Source organism: Ursus maritimus, unplaced genomic scaffold (assembly GCF_017311325.1).
Source record: "Ursus maritimus isolate PB19 unplaced genomic scaffold, ASM1731132v1 scaffold_14, whole genome shotgun sequence".
Classification (NCBI taxonomy): Eukaryota; Metazoa; Chordata; class Mammalia; order Carnivora; family Ursidae; genus Ursus; species Ursus maritimus.
The window spans coordinates 49,488,725-49,510,852 of record NW_024423786.1 but is presented as its reverse complement, the minus strand read 5'-3'; the positions used below and the strand labels follow the sequence as shown (position 1 = coordinate 49,510,852).

The 22,128-nt window shown below is 52.2% G+C and overlaps 1 protein-coding gene across 13 annotated transcripts in view; it reads left to right on the top strand.

Moving 5' to 3' along the window:
- Nucleotides 1-22,128, top strand: part of SMARCA4 (SWI/SNF related, matrix associated, actin dependent regulator of chromatin, subfamily a, member 4) — an 87,430-nt gene that overhangs the window by 39,729 nt on the left and 25,573 nt on the right. For 12 of the 13 annotated variants that reach the window (XM_040629308.1, XM_040629304.1, XM_040629305.1 and 9 more), the window contains 12 exons: nucleotides 1,975-2,096; nucleotides 3,550-3,700; nucleotides 4,429-4,592; nucleotides 9,378-9,444; nucleotides 10,492-10,602; nucleotides 12,206-12,448; nucleotides 13,964-14,077; nucleotides 14,751-14,858; nucleotides 15,898-15,984; nucleotides 16,750-16,796; nucleotides 18,245-18,411; nucleotides 20,908-21,071. In XM_040629308.1, the coding sequence (XP_040485242.1) occupies nucleotides 1,975-2,096; nucleotides 3,550-3,700; nucleotides 4,429-4,592; nucleotides 9,378-9,444; nucleotides 10,492-10,602; nucleotides 12,206-12,448; nucleotides 13,964-14,077; nucleotides 14,751-14,858; nucleotides 15,898-15,984; nucleotides 16,750-16,796; nucleotides 18,245-18,411; nucleotides 20,908-21,071 (1,545 nt within the window). The remainder of the gene's footprint in view (nucleotides 1-1,974; nucleotides 2,097-3,549; nucleotides 3,701-4,428; nucleotides 4,593-9,377; nucleotides 9,445-10,491; nucleotides 10,603-12,205; nucleotides 12,449-13,963; nucleotides 14,078-14,750; nucleotides 14,859-15,897; nucleotides 15,985-16,749; nucleotides 16,797-18,244; nucleotides 18,412-20,907; nucleotides 21,072-22,128) is intronic. The other variant, XM_040629309.1, reaches the window with a different exon arrangement.

The window sequence follows — 22,128 nt, the reverse complement described above, 5'->3', positions numbered from 1 at the left end:
AACTCTGTATTTATTCTCCTTAGTGTTTGTTCAGCTTCTTGGCTGCGTAGTTTCTTGCTTTTCATCAAATTTGGGGAGTTTATCCTTGCTGCCTTCTGTTGAGATCCTCTATTTGTTGGTTTATTGTGTTTTAAAGATAGTTTTCCTTGGTTCTTTAAACATATTTATAACAATAGTTGCTTCGAAGATTATATGCTAACATCTGGGAACAGAGATCCAGTTGCTTTTTTCCTGAATGTCCATCACACTTTCCCTTTCTGCGCGTCTTGTAATGTTTAGTGGAAGCCCATTTTCCTAACTACGCTGGATTCTGACTCCCACTCCCACTCCTGGGTTTTGGTGGTGGCGTTTGTCTGTTTAGTAACGTACTTGGGCTGAATCTGTGGAATTCTTTCCCCAGGGCTGTGGGCTACCTTTGATGTCTCTGCTCAGTTTATTTTTTGGTTTTATTCTCATTTTCATTTTTAATCCTGGCTTTCTAGGAAGAGGCCATGTTTCTTTGTAACTTAGTAGCCATCCAATGATTGGGCAGTGATTGTGCTCAGACATCTTGAGCCAATAAAGCTTCTGTCTGTGGCGGATCAGTGTGTATAAAGGAACACATTCCAAGTTCAGGCCATTTTCAGGTCCACCCTGGCTTTTGCTTTTTGTGAGGCCCTTTTTCATTTCTCTCTGCACATGGTCACAGGCTTAGCCAGTAACTTGCCTTCCAAACCAATCAAAACTGAGAACCTCACTTATATAACAACAGTGCCACTGGCTGGTATGGGCCTTGCCCCCTGCTGCAAAGTGACTGAGTCCCCATCAGCCTCAGCTGCCAGTGCTCTTGGCCTGGCTGTCCTGGCGGAACCTTCAGGATGGAGCTGGGGTTAAAGAGAGATGGAAGCAGTCCCAAGAAGAATGCTACCATCTCCCACTCTTCCTACCCATGGTTCAGGAGTTTTTCAAGCATTAATGCTACTCAGCTCCTAAGCTCTCAAATGGTTGCTTTTGCCTATTTTTTCCAGCTTCAAAAAGACGGTTTTTTTTTCGTGAGTTTGTGGACTTCCTCACTCAGACTTGGCCAGAAGTCCTATACCTATTTTAATTCCAGACATGGTAATATAATACCAGCTAGCATAAGTCTGTACCAATTACAATTTTTTTCCCCCAGAATGTTTGTGCTGTGATCACCTGTTCATTATTCCGGATGATTTATAAAATCATTTCGCGTGCTCCAGGGAGTATTCCACGGGATTTTTTCGGAATCATTTAGTAGATTAATTCCAGATACCTTTTAGTTTTGTAGCAATCCCACTATACATAAAGATAACCACCCTTTTGGCACTTTGTATGATTTACCCAGGAATACAAGAATGGTTCAACATTAAGAAATGCATTCGTGTGTGTTTCAGCAATATGTCACACAAAATCCCTTTATCATCTGCTCAGTAAAGGCTGAAAAATCCCTTTAGTGAAGAACAACACTTAAATCTAATTTCAGGTTGATAGAAAACCTCGCAGTAAACTAGGATGGCTTTTCCCACCAGTGTTATTTGACATAATGTGGATGTTTTAGCCTTGTTGATAAAGCCAGAAGTAAATCAATAGCAAGAAATACTGAAAATTGGCTATAAAATGTTTAATACTTAGAAAATCTAAGAGAATCAAATGAAAAACTGCTTTGAGTTGGTTGGGCAAGGAATAAGCGTGGTAGTATGTATTTTGTGATGGAGGGAGGCACGGTGCATGAGGCATCTACTATCAGTAAAAAGAAGACAATACCCTGAGATAGCTTTAAAAAGAAGTGTCTGTGCTCTGTGCTTGGAAGACTAAAAAATCATAAACTGAGTAAGAGAAGAGGCATGACACATTCCTGGGATAGTAAGAGGGCACGAAAACCGCACTTGATTCCAGAAGTGTGTTCTCCCCTTTGGAGCCCTGTGCCTGTCCCTGTGGGGTCGCCCGAGGTCACACAGGCTTGTGTTTTGGTAGGAGGAGGAGGAGGAGCAGCCGCAGCCAGCACAGCCTCCCAACCTGCCCGTTGAGGAAAAGAAGAAGATTCCAGATCCAGACAGCGATGATGTCTCCGAGGTGGACGCCCGGCACATCATTGAGTAAGGCATTTCTCCACGGCCTCCTGCTCTGCCAGCTTCCTTCTGGGTGGCACCAGCAGGACTGTTAGGATCCCAGCCTCCCTGTGGATGGCACGCACCACTGTCCAGCCAGCAGACATTCTGGGACTGCAGACAGACCAAATCGGTTTACTTCAGATTTCACTGATTTTCGTAGGCATTGAATATTCCCTCCATTCACATGGTTCATCTTGTGCTTGAGAGATAGTTGGGTGTACAACAAAAGCCGCCTCATTCTTGTTCCCTGGGCTCCCGACCCCAGTCCCTCCCTGGAAGGAACTATTTCCAGCATCTTCAGAGATATTTCATGCCTCAACAAGCAAAACATATATATATTTTTCTTTTTTACTTGTACACGTGTATCCAGCACACTTTTCTGCCCCTGGCTTTTTTCACTGAAAATTCTCTCTCAGAGGTGATGCTGTCTCCACGCAGAGTGTCGCCTCCTTGGCATTGTGTGTTACGCTGGCCTGTGTGAGCCTGTCCTTAGTGGCGGGCATTCACATTATTTCTCATCTTTTGCTCTTGTAATCACAAGTACAGCTAACATACTAATTTCATCGTTGCTTATGGTATGAAGTTAATGGATACTCTTGAAAAAAAATAGAGGACTGAGAGTTGTACACACTATAGATACGAAAGCAACCCTAGAGCAAGCATGCTGTTCTTGGAAATCATCAGAGAAATGGGGAGAACCCCACTAAACTACCGAAAGATGCTTAAGAAGATAGAAAGACTCCACAGCACAGCATAAAACAATATGACACAGGAGTTGGATCACCTGTATCTGTCACATTAATAAAACATAGTTTAGTTTTTTAAATTTTTAAAAATTTATTTATTTATTAGGGAGAGCGAGAACGAGAACAAAAGCACAAGCAGGGAAGGAGAGAAGCAGACTCCCCACTGAGCAGGGAGCCTGATGCGGGGCTCAGTCCCAGGACGCTGGGATCATGACCCGAGCCAAAGGCAGATGCCTACCTGACTGAGCCACCCAGACGGCCCCAAAACATCGATAGTTTAAAGTCACTTTTAAAAATTCCAAATTGGATCATGAAACAGCCACAATGTAAATGATTCTGGTTTTGTGTGAGGCTGTGCTGTGTGCATTTTCCCTTTAGGCCCATGAGTGCCCAGTAGGAACGGTGGGCTATAGGACCAGCCTCTGGCAGAAAGAAGCACCCTTCTTATGATGTGGCAGTGACCTGATTCCTTTTGTGGCAGGGCGGGGTCAGGACCCACGCGTCCAGTCGTGGGCCCCCTTGGATTAGTATTTGCGGCCTGGCTCACCTACAGACTTTCTGGCTACACTTGGGCTTAGTTTATGGCTCAGGTCATTGGGCAGAAAGGGCTGCTCGTCAGAGGCTTGCGTCAGAAGCACATTGTCACAGATAGGAATTGGCGTCCTTACACGGTGCTTCCATATGACCCCCAGGAACGCCAAGCAAGACGTGGATGACGAGTACGGCGTGTCCCAGGCCCTTGCTCGGGGCCTGCAATCCTATTACGCCGTGGCCCATGCTGTCACTGAGAGAGTGGATAAGCAGTCGGCGCTTATGGTGAATGGTGTCCTCAAACAGTACCAGGTAAGGTTGGAGGGGACGCATGCACACAGCAGTCTCGAGGTTCCCCGGTGGTGGGTGGCTGCTGAAACCATATTCCAATCTTTCTTTTGGGACACACGCTCTTCCCCTCTGAACCTCTGTCTCCCCATGTGGGAAGCAGGGGCCTGACCTGTTAGCTTCGCCTCCAGGAGGGGAGGATCTCCTGGTTGCTTAATGCATGCCAGGCTGGATGGGAGGCCGCTACCCACTTGCTTCTCAACTACCCTATTTAGTAGGTGCTTCCATATCTGCATTTGATGGGGGTGGGGGACAAGGAGGAACAGGGAAGTGCAGCGATTCCTCAAAATCACACAACTCAGGAGTGGCCAAGCCAGGATGGGGCCCAGCCTGGGTGCACAGGTGCTCAGCACGTGGTCCCTGGAGCCCTGCCGTGTGTGGCAGTTAAATGTCAGCAGCCCTGCTTCCCGGTGGCCCTTCCGGTAGAAACTCAGCTGTTTGAAAGTATACCAGAAAAAGAGATTTTATAGACCTATCACCAGCACAGCAGCCCTCAGGAGGGATTGCTGAGGACGAGGCCAAGAAACCAAGGAGTGGACTGATAGAAAGCAAAATACTTAAACTCCTGGTGGCCACAGGTGGTTCGTGCCTGGGCTGACCTCGTGCCTGGCTGTGCTGAGTCTCTGCAGCGCAGGGAATGCTCTCGTACGGACTTGGGCTTCAGTCCTGACCGCTCGCCTCTCTCCTTGCAGATCAAAGGCTTGGAGTGGCTGGTGTCCCTGTACAACAACAACCTGAATGGCATCCTGGCTGACGAGATGGGCCTGGGGAAAACCATCCAGACCATCGCTCTCATCACGTACCTCATGGAGCACAAGCGGATCAACGGACCCTTTCTCATCATAGTACCTCTCTCGTAAGTGCTCTCACCCCTAGGTGGGTCTGGATTGTACAGCAGGGAGGCCCTGCTGCTCGGGTTCACCTCATTAGCTCTTTAAAGACACCATCTCCAAATACAGTCCCATTCTGAGGGGACTTGGGGGGACACAACTCAGCCCCCGGTATCCTGCCTCTGGTTTCAAGGGGCAGGATAGGAGAAGGGTGGGTGAGGGAGTGCCCACCCATCATCCCTGTTGGGGCAGCTCTCACAAGATGACCTTGAGGTCCCCTTCATGTCCCCTAACCAGCAGATTCTACACAAGGTGTCGCAGGAGCCAGACAAGCTCCCGCTAGCAGAGTGGAGCTGAGCCATTTGAGGAAATGTCCATAACTGTTTCTCCCTGGGGCACTGAGCCCTCCGGTCCACGTCCCAGCCTGGCCCCGGCAACCCCAACGCTTAGTGTGATAGGATCTGGGTCCTCCCACCGAGTCCTGAAGAGGCTCTCACTCACCACCTCGTGGCACTCCTGGCCACCTCCTTCCGGCAGGCAGCCCTCTTCTTAGCTCAGCACTGCCACAATATGGTTCACCCGCCCCAGAGTTTTTCTAGAAGTTCTAGGGCTGGCTCTCATGGACCCAGCTCGGGTTTCATGTTGTGCATGAAACCAATCACAGGCCTGGGGTATGGTCTATCCTGGTGTATCTGTAGTCTACACTTGGCCTAGCCCTGGATGGGAACCCACCACCACCACCTTTGGCCAGCACTCAGCAGCGACCACTTCATCTTCAAATCAGCTGTCCAGGGGGAGAACAGGAAGCTGAGTGCTCATACCCTGATCCCACAGGAAATAAGATGGCCTCCTGCTTTTAAGACGGCCAGGCCACCAGAGGCCATACAGCCATGTTGGAGGGTCCCAGAACTCTCCCGGAGTTTACTTGGAGAAGTTTATTTCTTCCTTCTGCCTTCCCTCCTTCATGGTCCTGTAAACTTGGCTGCCCTGCTAGGAACAGATCCGCATGAAGAGAGAACTGTTCGCACAGTGCAACAGAAGGTCCCAGCCTGAGGACAGATGGCCTTGCCGCCTCCTCCCTCATAGTCAGACCCAGCTTCTCAGCTTTGTGCTGCACTTGCCCCTGCACTGTCTTCCGGCCCACCAGTGACTGGAGTAACCCCTTTTTAGCTCCTGCGCCCCTCTGCTTGAGTGTGATGTTTGACTTCATCTCCCCCAGAATAGTTCATTCCAGCATGCTGTCCTACAGCGTAGGGGTTTTGTTTGTAACTTTTCTTTTTGAAATTATTTCACTTACAAACAATTACAAAAATAGAATAAAGATTTCCCATGTTCCTTTTTATTAGCTTCCCAAATCTTTCCTAACTCCCAGACAGTTATAAAGACAACTGGTCTCCTTTAGGTGATGCGTGCCAGTTTCCCCACATATAATCTTAGGAGTTTTCCTTTGTAATTCGTAAGTTCCTGGTGGCGAGGCACTTAGAGACCGCGGTAAGGTCCCATTTCTCATCATACTCTCCCAAGAGATTTCCACATCCATCAGATGAGTCTGGCTTGGGACCCCTTCCCCTGTGGGAAGGGCCGATGGTGGCTTTCTTTCCATCGCTCCTCCTGAATGTGTGGGAGATCCACTCTAAGGAAGAACTGTGCCTTTTCCATGTATTAATTTATTTATGTAACTCTATCTGAAAGTGGCAGAATGGACACATTCATTATTTTGTTACTTAAGTTGTTCCAGATTTGGTCTGGGCAGACCCTTCAGGTTGGTTTCCCATTTCCTGGTTCCACGTCCTGGTCATTGTATTGTGTTTGCTTTAGAATAGTTTTAGCTTTACCGAAAAGTTGCAGAGATACTCTCGAGGGCTCTGTGTGCCCTCCCCCAATTCCCCTGTTGATAACATCTCATATGACTGGTACATTTGTCACAACCCAGGAACCAGCGGGCACATCACTGTTAACTAACCTCCAGACTTGATTCAGCATTCACTACTTTTCTCCTGACATCCCATTGCCTTTCCAGGATCCCATACTGCTGTTCCAGGATCACACACTGCATTCAGTCTTCCTGTAGCCTTCGCCCTCTGTGGTCTGCGAGCGCTCCTTGCTTTCCATGTTTTTGTTGATCTTGGCATTTTTAAGGAGGACAAGTCAGGTGTTTCGTAGGATGTCCCTCAGTCTGTGTTTGTCTGGTAATTTTCTCCTGCTTGGACAGGATGGTGGGCGTGGGGGCCAAAGAGCACAGGGGTGAAGGGCCCCTGTCATGACATCATTTCGGGGGCCGTTACTGTCAGTGTGCTTTGTCCCTTGTGATATTGACCTTGATCACATGGTTGAGTTCCTGCTCATCAGGTGTCTGCCCTGTGAAGTTAGTCTTTCTTCCCCTTCCATATACTGTATTCTGGAACAGTCCCTAAGCTCAGCGCCCATGTAATTAGGGCAATTAAGCTCTACCTCCTTGAGGGGCAAATAGCTCTATAAATTCTTTGGAATTCTTCTGGGCAGAAGATATATTTCTTCTCCCCATTTGTTAATGTATTTAATCATTTATATCAGCGTAGACTCATGGGTACTTATTTTATACTTTGGTCTGTACACCAATACTAGTGTATCTTGTTCTCGAATCATCCCAGCGTTAGCCATGGGGAGCTTTTAGTTGACTGCTCTGTCCCTTTGACATGGCCCCATTGTTGTGGGGTTTTGAGACACCTAGTTGTATTTCGACACCCAAAGATGCCCCCGCTTCACTTTTACATTTGCTGTCTGAGGCCTAGAATCAGCCATTTCTCTAAGAAGCTCTGGTCTCTGTTCTTAGAGAACCGTATTAGAAACCAAGAGCTGGGTGCTAGGGGTGCCCCTCGCTTCTGAAGCGTCCTTACTGGCAGGCCCTGTCAGCGGACAGCACTAGGAAATAATTGTATGTGTTTAATGTGATTTGTGTCTAGTCATGGCCAACAGCTGTGTCTCAGAACCACAGAGCTCCTTCTAGCTCTTCCTTCTTATTTTTTCATTCACAGTGTACGTGAATGGCTGCGTATACGTGTACGGCACTTTCCAAATAGTTAATCCATGTGAAACCACTTTGCCAATTAGAGTACAGTGTTTGGATTCAGTTCTTTTTGTCTCTTGGCACAGTTTCCAATCAAAATACCTTTTTCCAAGATGATGTAAGTCAGCTTCCGTGTGTTTATCTTCAGGCTTTTTACACCCATGTCCCACCCAGACAAGGGTCTGGTCCATCAGATGGCATCTCCTCCCGGCCAGAAGAGCTCATTTTGCCCAAGGGAGCAGTTTTAGACGTCAAGCATCCAGCTGTCCCATTCATCTGTTGAGACGAACAACTGTCCACCATGAGTTTGCTTGTCCTGCCTCCCACTAGACTCTGTATCCCAGCCTGGCTTCTCAGTCTCCCCTGCCCCCGACTCTCTTGGCTCTTCTCCCCTTCTACTACAGATGTTCCCCACGCCTCATGTTTTGGCCCTCGGCTTCTTTCTTGGTGCCCTGTCTGCCTTTGCTCCATACAATAGAGTCCGGACTTCAGTGACTATACCAGGGCAATCTTGCTGACCCTCAATAATGCCTCATCTGAGGCAGGCCCAGTGGCTCCAAGATGCTAGGGTCCAAGCTTCTAGAGTTTTCTGCTCATTTGCCCTTAATGTATGATTTCTGCCTTAATGTTCTTACCTCATGGTTGCAGGATGGCTGCACTGCCTCCATCATTTCATCTGGGTTCCCAGGTTGGTGGACAGGGCAAAGAAGAGCTGGTTCTCCCCTCTTTCCATGCTCCTTTGAGAGCTTTCCCCCACTTTCACCCCAGCAACTTGAGCTTCATCTCATTGGCTCTAACTGCGTCCAGCTGGTTGGCCTGGCTGCTGAGGAGCCTGGGAGCTAGGGGCTTAAGGTGAAGACAGCATCACCCTCAGTGGGTCTTCTTGCAGCAGGGAGCTGGGTGAGCCACAAGCAGTCTCTGCCACTCGGCCTTTGAGTCCTGTCTTTATAAACTACCCAGACTAGGCTTTTTGAGTAAGATCCCTGTCTTAGCGAAAACAGAGTATTCCAGTATTTCTTAGGGAACTCACCCCTTGGGAACTTGGACTTGTCATCACCCTCACCTGAGGCTCCGTCTCTTGTCCCAGGTGAATTATTTCTCCTCATCTACCTTCCACCCGCCCCCACACCTGCTCCCTGCCCATTTCTCTGTCCCTGCTCTTCCTGGCCTTGCTCGTCCCACGGAGGAGCAGATGAGAGTCTACTCTCCTGCTCTGCACCCAGTCCTCCAGCCCTCCGCCCGAGGCCAGCACGCCTTCACCATCTCCATTGTCTCTTACCAGGTCGGAGCCTGCAGTGGCTGGCCATTTTCATTTCGAGGTGGCACAGAGAGCCTACAGTGTCCCCTGTGCTCCCTGATCTCCCCAGCATACCCCCAGCACGGCTCTGAGCCTAAACTGAGGCACTGTGAATCTGCGGGTTTCCTGGCAGCAGGCCTGCAGCGCATGGCATGTTCTCAGAGGGGCCTGGGACCCCACAGCAGTGACAGGACTGGTCACTCAGGTTCAGCTCCTGGATCTGGCCTTCTGCAGCTGCCTAGCTCCTGCCACCCTAGCAGCAGCTGCCCCTGTACCTGCCGCCACATCTCTGTGTGTCCCTGGTCCTCTCACCTGGGCATGACCCCCTCCTTCCCCCAGACGGTCGGTTACTTGGCCAGCTCTGAGCGTCACAGCCACATCGGCCTCGTGCCTCAGTGGACATCGGCATAGACAGGAGCTATTGATGAACGAATAAGAACCTGACTATCCCTTCCTTGTTTCCATCAGCACGCTGTCAAACTGGGCATATGAATTTGACAAGTGGGCCCCCTCTGTGGTGAAGGTGTCCTACAAGGTAGGTCACAGCCTGAAGGGATGAACGTGTGTGAGGTCAGAGTAGGAGTGGGGCGTACAGATGAGCGAAGAGGGAAGTCCACTTGCATGAGTGGTGTGACGTATATGTGCACGTTTTCCTGTGTTGTACTCGTGGGATCATGCTGTTGATGCAGGGTTTGGGTCATTTATTTATTTCCGAGTAATGCTGCTTTTGTAAATGATGCCATGGACTCAGTTCGTGGAATCTGGTGCCATCAGTGCTTTCACTGGAAGATTTCATTATTGTCACCTGAACTTTGGTTAAAACCCATTCATGTAGGATGCCTTAACGAGTATGCCTGTGATCTACGGGACATGGGACTTGTGGGCCATATCTAGATCGATTTACCCCATGAGGTAGAAACTAATTGTGCCTGTTATCTTAGTGGGGAAACTGAGGCAGAGTGGGCAGCCGTCATGCAGCCAGGTTGTGTGTCCCTGTGCTGTGAGGCTCTCTGCCACATGATGGGGAGGAGGGGGTCCTGACACCGGGAATAGTGTGTGCAGGGAGAACTTGGTACCTTTAAGGAGCTGAGAATAGTTCTGCCGGCAAGAGCTTATGGGACTCAGTGAAGTTCAGTCAGCCTGGAATATGAGCCTGGAGAAAGCACCAGGTTTATACCCTGGGGCCCTGGTCACATGGGTCAGGAGTTTGGAACTGGGGAGGGATGGGGCAGGTTTGCTAACTGGGGAGAAGCTGGAGCTACATCAGGGAGTGGTCAGCTGGGCCACACTCACATGGGAAGCCTTGAGGCAGCGGCCCTGGTTTCCGGCTAGGAGGCCTGAGAGGAGCCCTGGGATGAGGAGGGAGCTGACTGGCCACAGAGACCAGGGCAGGTATAGGGCAGACAGCAAGCTTCCCAGAGGCCCCTGGCTGCCCATGGCCCGCATGCCTTTCTCCTCTGCCTGCAGTTGCCACTCTGCATGTCAGGGTTGGAGGACAGGCCCAGCAGCCTTGCCTAGCGCCTTTCCACAGCAGCCACCGTGGCCCTAGGGCTGAGCCGTGCATGCGTTCTCTCCTTCACAGGGTTCTCCAGCAGCCAGACGTGCTTTCGTCCCCCAGCTCCGAAGTGGCAAGTTCAACGTCTTGCTGACGACTTACGAGTACATCATTAAGGATAAGCACATCCTTGCGAAGGTAGCATGTCCTTGTGTAAAACACACCAAACCCCCGTGGTCACGTGGTGTCAGTGAACACGTGATCCAGGGTTATCCTATGTATGTCACGCAGACCAGCTCCTCAGAGCTTCTGCCCAAAGAGCTTCATCACATTCGGTGTCCCCCGACCTGCCAGCCCTACCTTTGTTGTGCCTGGCAGGGTTATGGTGAGGCCAGTCTTGTCTCTGCCTGACTCTCATGGCCTCGACCCTCCTTCCCTGCTAGCTGTACCACCCCCACCACAGCCCTCAGGACACCATCCCGCAAAGCAGGTATGATTTCAGCATTCAGGGCTGAGACTTTGAGGCCCTTTGTATTGGCCTTGGGCTGCTAGGCTGGCATGCATTTGGTGGGGCTTGTACAGGCCTAGGAGCCTCTCAGCAGGCATAGTTGTGAAGTCTGACCATCAGTAAATCACTGAGACCATGCCTTGACCCAGATTTAAAATAAGCCTGGTTCCTTGCCTGCAAAAAGGCCATTTTCCCAGTTTGAAGGCTAAAGGTGATGCCTCTGTTCTGACCACTACCCATCCAGTAGAGAGAAGGTCGAGCAGTGGTTTTTTGACCCAGGGCTGGATGTGTTCACAAGTCACCTCTAGGGGCTCGGTTATTGTAATGACTTGGGGTGCTTCCTGTCCATCTCCCAGCTTACACATAAGGGAACAGAGGCCCAGGGAGCTGGGGTCTAGTGAGCAGGCTCTTCCCCTCGGGCTTGTGGTGCAGATATACCCGTCTCACTTAGGGCAAAGCCTGGCCCATCCCAAGCCCAAGAACTAGGCTCTGAAAATCCTTATCTGACAGCGTCATTAATGAATGTCAAGGCCAAGCAACGGAGACTCGTCATGGGAGATGGCCGCCTTGCCCTTGCCCTGGTCAGCTCTGCCTTTTCACTCTGGGCGCCTGACACGCACCGCCTCACTCAGGCCTCACTGTGCCCCCAGGCGGTGGAAGCTGAGACAGAGAGCAGTTCTGAGGCTCATCATGGGGTTCTGCAGACTTAAAGCACGATTCAGACCTGGGGCTCCCGCCTGCAGACTCTCACCTACCATGAGGATCCATGTCTAGCCGGTGTCTGTCAGTCGTGTAGCCACTGGCAGGCTCTGGGCACGGCCCCAGCCCTTCAGGGCTCACTGTCCGAACTTACCTATGCCACTCCTATTTTTAGAGGCACAGCCTGATGCTTGGAAAATGTACCCATTTCTGAGCCACATTCCCTGTAGACCCCCCACGCAGGGCCCTCTCTAATCAGTGAGGGGGGCATTTTTTGGAGGATTTTTCTGTGCTATGTTTAAACATACATAATTTGGGGGGAACCAGAGTACTGTTGTGCAGCTTGTTCACCCAACAGTAGATTAGGGGCATGTCTCCGGTGTGCCTGTCTGCACCCCACGCTTCAGAGGCGCTGTTGTGTGACTGTCACCTGGTGAGACGGTCCCTTTTGTCCGGGGACCTCGTCATGCTCAAGTTCTTCACCCGAATATGCTGGCCCATCTGGAGACTTGCCTAGTGGTAGGGAGAGTCTAGCTCAAGTGGGGGCAGCCCCGCTGCTGCCCCTCCCCTGACTGCTTGCTCTTGGGCCCACAGATCCGTTGGAAGTACATGATCGTTGATGAAGGCCACCGAATGAAGAACCACCATTGCAAGCTGACACAGGTCCTCAACACTCACTACGTGGCCCCCCGCCGCCTGCTGCTGACGGGCACACCGCTGCAGAACAAGCTCCCCGAGCTCTGGGCGCTCCTCAACTTCCTGCTGCCCACCATCTTCAAGAGCTGCAGCACCTTCGAGCAGTGGTTCAACGCGCCCTTCGCCATGACCGGAGAAAAGGTCTGTGCGCGTGGCTGGCTGCGTGCCGGCGGTAGGGCAGGGAGGAGAGCCATGGTCGTGGGCCATCCGTAGAGGAACTGTTCCCGAATGGACAGTGCCAGGCTCCGCTGGCTTCTCTCTGGTGTACGCTGAGGGCCCGGGGCTGAAGGCTTCACTGAGCAAGCTGCCTTTGCACCGAGACTGACGGGCAGAAATCAAGAGAGTGAACTCTGGGGAGTCTCTTGGGGCTTCCCTGACCCGGTGCCTCAGGTCCAGGGAGGGCAAGGAATCTGGCCCTGTGGCAGCTGTGCGGCTGGCAGGGCACAGCTGGAGCTCCTCAGGGTCCTGTCGGTCCCTATAGAGAGTTCAGATTTCACCCTAAGGGCAGCAGGAGGCTCAGCCAGTTTCAAAGGAGCAACGTGGTCAGAGTCTATGTATTTTGTTTTTAAAGAGTGCTGTGACCAGTGGCTCTTGATGTCTGTATGGCCGTGGGTGGTGTCGCCAGCCTACAAACCAGACTACGGCACTGCCGTCGGGGGCCAGGTCTTTATCTGCCCGATGAAGTCCCCAAGCTGGCTCCCATTGTGAGCCTCCTGTGCTGTTGGGGTTTGGGGGTGGGGGTTGTGGGCAGGTCGTGTTTTCTGTTAAAGGAGGCTGAGTGGCTGGAACCTGTGAGTGAGAAACTGGGCACAGTTGCAGAGGCTGGGGGTTGGTGAGCGTCACTGCCTACGGTGGCTGGGCTGCCCGGAGCTGCCGCTGTGTCCGGCCCAGGCCAGCCGGGGCCATCTTACCGTCATCCGCGAGACACCCTCTCCTTGGCGCCCATGGAGACAGAAGCCCTTCTGAAGGAGAAACCGTGGTTTTTCCAAGAGTCTCCAGAGAGCAGCTCCCCAGTGTTCAGACTTCCAGGATCCTCATCCTAAGCAAATGTTCTGGTTTTGTGTATTTTCAAGTTTAGCAAAAGTTCTAAAGCTCTACTGAGAGATGATCACAGGACCCAGAGGGATAAGTTTAAGTGTGGTCTGTTTGACTCTTTAATTTTTAAAAGTTTAGCTTCTTAGCAGAGTATCAGACACCTTGGGAGAGCAGAGTTTCTTTCCCTCTGTCCCTGCCAGGCTGAAATGAGAGGATTTGGGGCTCCCAGTGACAGCCCTCCATGAGGACCACCCATTTCACACCAACGGTTTATAAACGTGGTGTTCTCCACCTTTTGTTTGGATGTGTTGGCAGGTTTCCAGACACATGAGTTTATATTACTCTTGAGGAAACAACCAACTATCCTGTGTGGTTCTTTCCATGAGGCCTGTGGGGTGTGGTTCCCTGGAGCCTTGGTTTCTATACCCTAAGAATTCTGTGGAAGGTCCCAGGTCCCTGAAGTTGTCTAAAGAAAGACGGTGCCCCACCAAGCCCCCTAAAGCATTCGGCAGTCTGAAACCGAGGACCAGGTGACTCTGGATAACCCTGCCTACCGCTCTCTGCATCCCCCCTCCTTCCTTTGGAGATAATCTTGGTTTGCTTGTCTCACGGGGGTGCTAGGTGGACCTGAACGAGGAGGAGACGATTCTCATCATCCGTCGTCTCCACAAAGTGCTGCGGCCCTTTCTGCTCCGGCGGCTTAAGAAAGAAGTCGAAGCCCAGTTGCCTGAGAAGGTAATGGATCGTTGGGAGTGGACGAAGCCTTGGTGCGGTGTCGCACCAGGGCTTTCCCAGAGTGGGCCCAGTCCGGTGGCGCTCCAGTGGTCCAGGGTGTTTCTCTCGTGGCCCTGGTCTTGCTTCAGCTTTGTCGTGTCCATGTGACATGAGGATGGCCGTTCACACGCACTGGCTCTGTAACATGGAGGCAGGTGTGGCTTAGAGTGGGGAAGCCCCCGTCTTGTCTGTGGACCCGATGCCTGGGCGGGTCCCATCCGCCCACATCCGGCAGTGCTTAGCAGCTGTGGGCTGCTCGTGGGCCCCCTCACACCACAGGATGGCTCTGGCTTGTGGTCCCAGTCCCCCAGCTACCCTCCCAGGACACCCTCCCCTCCCCCCATCGGGCATGCAGTACTTGCCCTTTGGTTCCCAGTGGGCTGTAGAGGAGCTTTGGGAAGGTAGCCAAGTTGCCCCTTCAGGCCCAGGACATCCCCTCTACATTTTTCTGTCCCACTGCACCTACCATAGCCCGTCTCCCCTTGCTCTCTGGCCATGGGGGCTTCTTCCGAGCACACGTCCTGGGGTCCAGGATGGTGCCTCTGAGAGGCTCCGAGACCAGAGATGGGCCCAGGCTGGGTGTTAGTCTCAGGGAGTCTCCCCCTAACAGACTGGTGATGTGTGTCCCCCACAGGTGGAATATGTCATCAAGTGTGACATGTCTGCACTACAGCGAGTGCTCTACAGGCACATGCAGGCCAAGGGGGTGCTGCTCACCGACGGCTCCGAGAAGGACAAGAAGGTTAGACATGGGCCCCGCCCCTTCCCTGTCTGGACGTCCAAGGCCGTTGTGGGGGGACTCGAGCACCCTATTATCAGCAGAGCCTTCTGCCTCCTTGAGGTTTACTGTGGAGGTTAAGGCCCGATCTGGTGACCATCCTGAGGGCATCTAATGACTATAGTTAAATCATAGCTGGTGGGAACAGGTTCATCCGGTAAGGCTCACTGATCAGGGGCTAATGGCCCATCTCCAGGGAGTCCCCCAAGACCCTCCCAGTCTGTCACTATATGGTGTCCTCTGCTTACAAAATGCTGGCCTCCTGCAGATGCATCCATCGACAGGGCGGAGCCCAGCGCGACCCCCAGCAGAGTTTTAGAATGTTCTCACCTTCCCAGCTGGGAAAGAGCTGACTCAACAGCCATGGCCACTAAGCCCCTTCACCTTGTTACTGAGGTTGAAGTGATATGGAGTGAGGACTGGGCTGCCACCTCTGGGACTGCTCTGAGGCCGCAGACCCCACCCATCCCAGCTCCCCTCATCAGGACAGAAATGTCCTTCCAGGTCCCTCGATTCTGCGCCCTGTGCCTCCCCATGTCTTCCTTCCATGTGTTCTGTGGGCCCTTTCTTCCCTGAGCGGGTGCAGCAGCGTGTTTCCTGGGTTACTTCTCGGCCCGCAGCAGGCACCCACCCCCGCGTCCTTCCTCCTCTCTGTAGCCAGAAATCTTCCTGAGTTGTCATGGCCCATCTGGCTGCAGCCCCCCCAGGGACTCCCCACAGTGCCCACAACCAAGGAAAACGTTTATCTTTCAGCCTCAGCCATTTACCGTTCTTACTTCCCTCTTGTCCTGCCAGCCCTTCCCGTGTGCTGGCCGTCTGTGCTCCCCCAGAGCTGGCTTCGAGCCCTCTGTGCTTCCACAGGAGCCAGCCCCTTGCTCCCAGTTACTCTGCCACAAGCCACACCTCCCCTGAAGTGTCCCGTTCTGTAGTCCTCCTCCCACTGCACCCCCAACCCCGCCCGGGGATCAAGACCTGGTGCGGAGCCTCTTTTCTGCCTCCCCAGGGCAAAGGTGGTACCAAGACCCTGATGAACACCATCATGCAGCTGAGGAAGATCTGCAACCACCCGTACATGTTCCAGCACATCGAGGTGAGGCCAACTGCCAGGCACCGCAGGCCCTCCCTTCTCAGCTGCGGTGTCTCTCCACGACGGCTTTTTTAAAAATACTTTTTAATATCTTAAATAGGTAATGCCTGTACAGTGTTTCATTATTGATTTTCTGTTCATAAGTGATTATTATTGTAAAGAATCCAAACAATGTAGGGAAATACATGATAGAAACGAAAGCTCCAGAAAGTCTGCCCTCAGAGAGCCACGGAAAGCATTCCGAGATTGGGGTTATTTTTCCCACCTGATAAGATCCCACAGCCTCTGTTGCTTGGCATGCCAGCTTTTCCCACTCAGTGACATGGGGGGCCGTTCCTGGTCTGGAGCATCGAGAGCAGCTTTTTTTTGTCATGAAATCTCTGGGTCAGAACTTTTTTGGGCTGCAATACCATTTGAGAGTCTGGATTCTTGCTTCTGAATTGCGCATGTATGTCTGTACTTCACTGCACGTGAAGTCTTGGGATCTCTGCAAATCCCTGTTGTCCCTGTCCATCCCGCCATTCCAAGGCTGGTCTCAAATCCTTGTGCGCTCATTTCGGTGGTTAACAGCGTTCCATCATAACTGAGTTTTCTTGGTTGGAGAAGCCCAAGGGAAGGGACATCAGCAGGATAGAGAAGCCGTGTGCAGCGTCCACGTGTGGCCTCGGAGCCACTGTGGATCATTGAGGACCAGTGTGGGGGCTCTGAGGTGTGGGCCTGGGTGGCCTCTTCCTGCGCTGCGCTGACCTATCTCTCATTCTGTTGCAGGAGTCCTTCTCCGAGCACTTGGGGTTTACCGGTGGCATCGTGCAAGGGTGAGAAGCTGCCCAGTGAAGGGGGCGGGCATGTTGTCCACATGAAGGTCTTTTTCACTTCTTGACTGGCTTCATTGCTCTTGTCACATTTGTCCAATTTCAGAGGCACTATATTTGTGGCAGAAAATTTAGAAAATAGAGACAAACCCAAAAAAGGGACTAGAAATTCTCCCATTAGGGGCGCCTGGGTGGCACAGCGGTTAAGCGTCTGCCTTCGGCTCAGGGCGTGATCCCGGCGTTCTGGGATCGAGCCCCACATCAGGCTCCTCTGCTATGAGCCTGCTTCTTCCTCTCCCACTCCCCCTGCTTGTGTTCCCGCTCTCGCTGGCTGTCTCCATCTCTGTCAAATAAATAAATAAAATCTTTTAAAAAAAAAAAAAAAAGAAAGAAAGAAATTCTCCCATTAATCTTGAGAGGCAGACCTGGCTTCCAGGCCCCATAGTGCCACATCCGGGCTCTGTGACCCTTGACAGCCTTCTTAATTACTCTGAGTCTAAACTGTGACTGCTAAGAGAGATGGTATTCGATCTACCTTGTCAGGGGTGGTTTTTTCCAGTATGTTTTTGGGTTTTTTTTAAAGATTTTATTTATTTATTTGAGAGAGGGTGAGCGCATGCATGAGCAGGGGGAGAAGCAGAGGGAGAAGGTTCCTGGGATCATGACCTGAGCTGAAGGCAGACAGTTAACCAGCTGAGCCACCCAGGTGCCCCTCCAGCAGTGATGATGCAACCAGGCTTCATTAAGCCCTGCTGTTGGACGTGGGCACCCCGTTTAGGATTCCTCATTGCAAACAGCCTTGTTACAGAGCTGAGGCCACCAGCAGTTCTGTGAGCTAGTAAATGGTTTTGGAGAACAGAGGCACCAAATAAAAGATCAAAAAGTTGTTTTGCTATATATTTTTTTATACCAAATTGCCTCAGGGGGAGCTCACAGACCTGGGTTCGAGTCCTGGCCCTGGCACATCAGCAGTCATGTCACGCTGTCTCCCCAGCCTCAGTCTGCACAGCTGTAAGCCGGGGGTGGTTGACTAGAGGGAATGAGAGAAGCCGCAGTGGTCCTTAACCCTGTGTGGGGCGCGGAGTGGGCACGCCAGTGTGAGCCTTTGGTCCTGGAGGTTCTCTCATGGACTAGGGAGGAGGCCTCGCTTCCTGTTTGCCGATAGCATCTCTTCTCATTCTTAAACGTATCTGAGTTGGATGACAATCGTGCGCTCACCCTTGACCAAGAATGGCCCGAGTGTATTTTAGCTGGCTTGAAATGGCTTTGCTGAAACTTCTTAGAGGTCAGCGGGTCTGTCTAGGAAGCCACTTCTGTGCTCTTGGCCCCCGTGATGAGCAGCTTGCGCAGGCGCCCAGGTCAGCCTGGCGATGGGAGGTGCGCTTCCTCGCTCTCCTTCTACAGAGCGCCGTCGCTAACGTCGTGTTCTTCCTCCACTCCCTGCTCACCAGGCTGGACCTGTACCGAGCCTCGGGGAAGTTTGAGCTTCTCGATAGGATTCTTCCCAAACTCCGTGCCACCAACCACAAAGTGCTGCTGTTCTGTCAGATGACCTCCCTCATGACGATCATGGAAGATTATTTTGCGTATCGTGGCTTTAAATACCTCAGGCTTGATGGTGAGTGTGACCAAGAGAGGTGTTTGTGGCGGGACTTGTTATCCACAACTGCCAAAGCTTCTAGCTGGTGTACCCTCCTTCCCGAGGCAGGGCAAGACCCAGAGACTGGGTTTAGCGTCAGGAGTGAGTGTAGCACGTTCAGTGACACACAGGTTTGCAGGACTGGGAGGGAGGGCTCTGCAAGTATTGTGGCTGTATCAGAGCCTGTGGCCTAGGAGAGTGGCCCACCTGGATCTGACACCGTGTCTCCTAAACACGAGGCTTACGGTCTTTGTACTGCAACTTGGGGTCCGGTGGTTGTGGTCCTCTTTTGGTGGGAAGTGGCAGAAGTCCACCTCCTGTGGACATCAGAAAAAAGTATACTGAGTCCCAGGTGTTAGCTTGCTTCAGGTGCAGCTGGATCCAGGTGTCTTGATGATATTGCTGGGGCTTTTCTCAAGCTCTTGGTCCCACTGTCTTCCATCTTAGCTTTATTCTCAGGTATCCTGTTCAGGCTCCCCTTATATTTTTTCAGTGTCCCCGACAGAGGGTGCAGCCCATCTTTTCCCCCCACAGGTCCAAGGACTGGCTCTCATTAGGTTGCTGTAAGCTACATGTCCTTCTCTCCACTGCCAGATGGTTGTAGAGCTGTCACTGGTCAGGCCTGGAGCTGGAATCAGGCTCATCTGTGCCCAGACCATGTGCACTGAGGGTAGTGTGTGAGGGAGAGAGGGAGCTGGTGATGCAGGATGACAGCAGGTTCTCCTGGGAACAGTGCTTAACTTCGACCCCCGTACTCTTCTGGGAAGCTGTGTTTTTCTGCCTCGATCCCAGCACATGGGAGCCCCAGGGAGGAGGGTGCTGAGTGAGATGGTGACAGCATGCTGGGCATGTGTTCTGACCCATGTTGACTGGCCGGGGAGGCCCTAGAGGAAGTCCCTGCTCTGTGTCCAACTGTGAGAGTGAACAGACTCACCGGAAGAGTGAGCTTGAGAGCTGCTGGCTTGAACACGGTTAAGTCGGTAGATTTTTTCCCACAGCTTCTCAGCGCTTTGATTGCAGATCATTGCCAGGTGCATTTCCCTGGCAGGATGCCCCAAACCTCTGCACCTTCATTTGTCTTTTGCTGTGCAGCTGGTGGAACTGTGGTTTCACAGCCTACAGACCTGTGGTTGCTAGGCTCATCGCCTGTCGGTCTCTGGCCTCCCCACCCTCACCCACAGCATGCCCTTTGTGCCCGTCTTGCCTTCTGTCAGCCTAGTCTTGGAGTTCCGTCCAGGGTAACCTTTACAAGCACAAATGACAGTGTGTATCTCCCTGTGTCCCTGCCTCCTTCTGGGGCCTCCTTCCCACTCCTTGGAGACTGAAAACTGCACCCCTGCCAGTGGTATGGCCAGGCCTCTCCAGTTGTCTCGCCCGTCCTTCAGGGGCCAGGCCTTGTGCGCACTGGTCCTTGTCTGTGTCACCATGCCAATCCTCAGGAGAGGCTCTAGGTGGAGAGCGTATTCCCACCTGCCCCAGCAGCTGTTCATTTGCCCCGTTTCTTTCTTGTCCTCCATGGTGAGGAGAGGACTTTTGTCCGCTCAGCCACAGCTACACAGTACCCACTTGGTCACAGCCCAGCTCTGGCAAAGTACAGACAAAAGGTAGGGGCTCAGCAACATGTTGTGAGATGGAACCTTCCACTATCAGAGCGGTGAGAGTGAGGGTGTGGGCTGGGCATGGGACAGCAGACACTTCAGCATGAGCTGCTCCTTCCCTGCTCTAGGCCTCAGCCCTTCCTCAGGAAGGGGCAGCTGGGGGCATGCCTGGAGCCCAGGCTCCTGTGGGCATTGGGCCTCCATGTAATTCATCATGGTGGTTGGGCAAGTGGCTGGAAGCGTTTAATTTTTTTTTTTTTTTTTTTTTTTTTTTTAGATTTTTTTATTATTTTGACAGAGCGCGAGCACAAGCAGGGGGAGCAGGGGAGGGGGAAGCAGGCTGTCCACTGAGCAGGGAGCCTGATGCAGGGCTCGATCCCAGGAGCCCAGGATCACGACCTGAGCCGAAGGCAGATGTTTAACCTACTGAGCCCCGCAGGCGCCCCTAATTTTCATTTCATCACCAAAAATGAGTCCTGATTTGCCAAAGGCACCTTTGCTCTGAGCTGGCAGCAACCCAAGGAGCTTACGTGCCTCTCTAGTGCTTGCAGGGCTGAAGATCGTGTCCTGAATGGTCACAGGAGAGTCCCTGTGACTCCAGGAAGAGTCAGTGGCCTGTTGGCAGTCCTTTTCATCTCCTGGTGTGGGAGGCATGGCATTGGCTCATGTTCGCCGTAAACCTGAATTGGTTGTTCGTCGCAGCCCAGGCATGCATATGGGGTGACTGCAGAGTTGGCCCGGGAAGCTTCTGTGGCGCGTGTGCTGGCACTGTCCCTGCTCTCTGGAGCAGGCCTTCCTCTGTGTCTCTTCACCGTCGCCCTCCACCCCGCCATGCATGGTCCCCCCCTGCTGACAGCCTTCTCCCCGCGCCCCGCAGGAACGACGAAAGCGGAGGACCGGGGCATGCTGCTGAAAACCTTCAATGAGCCCGGCTCCGAGTACTTCATCTTCCTGCTCAGCACCCGCGCCGGGGGGCTCGGGCTAAACCTCCAGTCGGCTGACACTGTGATCATCTTCGACAGTGACTGGAACCCCCACCAGGTAAGGCTGGGCTGGCCCCCTGGCCGGGGGGGTGGGGGCGGGTGGCACTTGAGGCTCCCTGGAGACCCTCTCCCATCTCAAGGGCCCAGTGGCACCCACAGCTTCTGAGGCTTTTGTAGCGAAGCCTCTATAGAGTATTCATTTTCCTTTATTTCTTAAAACACTGGTTTTTGTTTTGATTATGAAAAAAATGTACTCCGTTCCTATTTAAAAAAAATAATTCCTGGTTTTATGTAAATATGTTAAGTGGAAAATGCCCTAATCTTACCAGCCGTCAGTGATTGTCACTTTTTTCGTGATCCAAGCCCTCCAGGCCATGTGCCACGCGAGCTCTCGCACACTTGGGCATGTTTGTACACTGCTGCTCTTACCTTGTATCCGTGTGCCCTATCCAGGTCTCTATGCCAGTAGCTTCACAGAAGTGGTATTTGATAGATGACGGCAATTTTTAAGTGAGTTTTTAGCTTCTTGATGTTTCATTATAAAAGTAAGAACCTTTTTAAATGCAAATATCAATGACTCAAAAGAACATAGAGAGTCCATTTTTCCCCCTCCCACCAATCCTGCTCTTTCTAAGCACACGCCGGTGTGTACCTGTATGCACACACAGGAACAGCATGGTCTAGCACATGTTCTTCCCTCCGGCAGCTGGTGTGTTTCTCCCCTCGGGGCAAGCCCACAGGGACTTCACACAGCCATTTCCTCAGCTGCCAGGTGTCCGGGCACATGGTGGCCTCGAGATTCGACTCAGACCGCACTTGGCAGGCATCTGGGTTTTGTTTCTCAGCGTGACTGCTCAGGGAGCCCTCTTGTCCCTCTCTTGGAGTATTTGTACAAGGACTCACCAGTCAACCCCAAGAAGTGGGATTGCTTGGCTCATGGGCATGTCCTCTGTAGATTGTGGTCACCTCTGCCGAAGTGACCTCCAGAGGGCTACCCCAGGGTATGAGCATGTCCTTCCCCGCAGCCTGGAGGCACTAGTTATCCGTGTGTGAATTACAGCCCATCTGATGGGCAGATGCTCAGGTCAGTTACTGGTGTCCATTTCTACCATCAG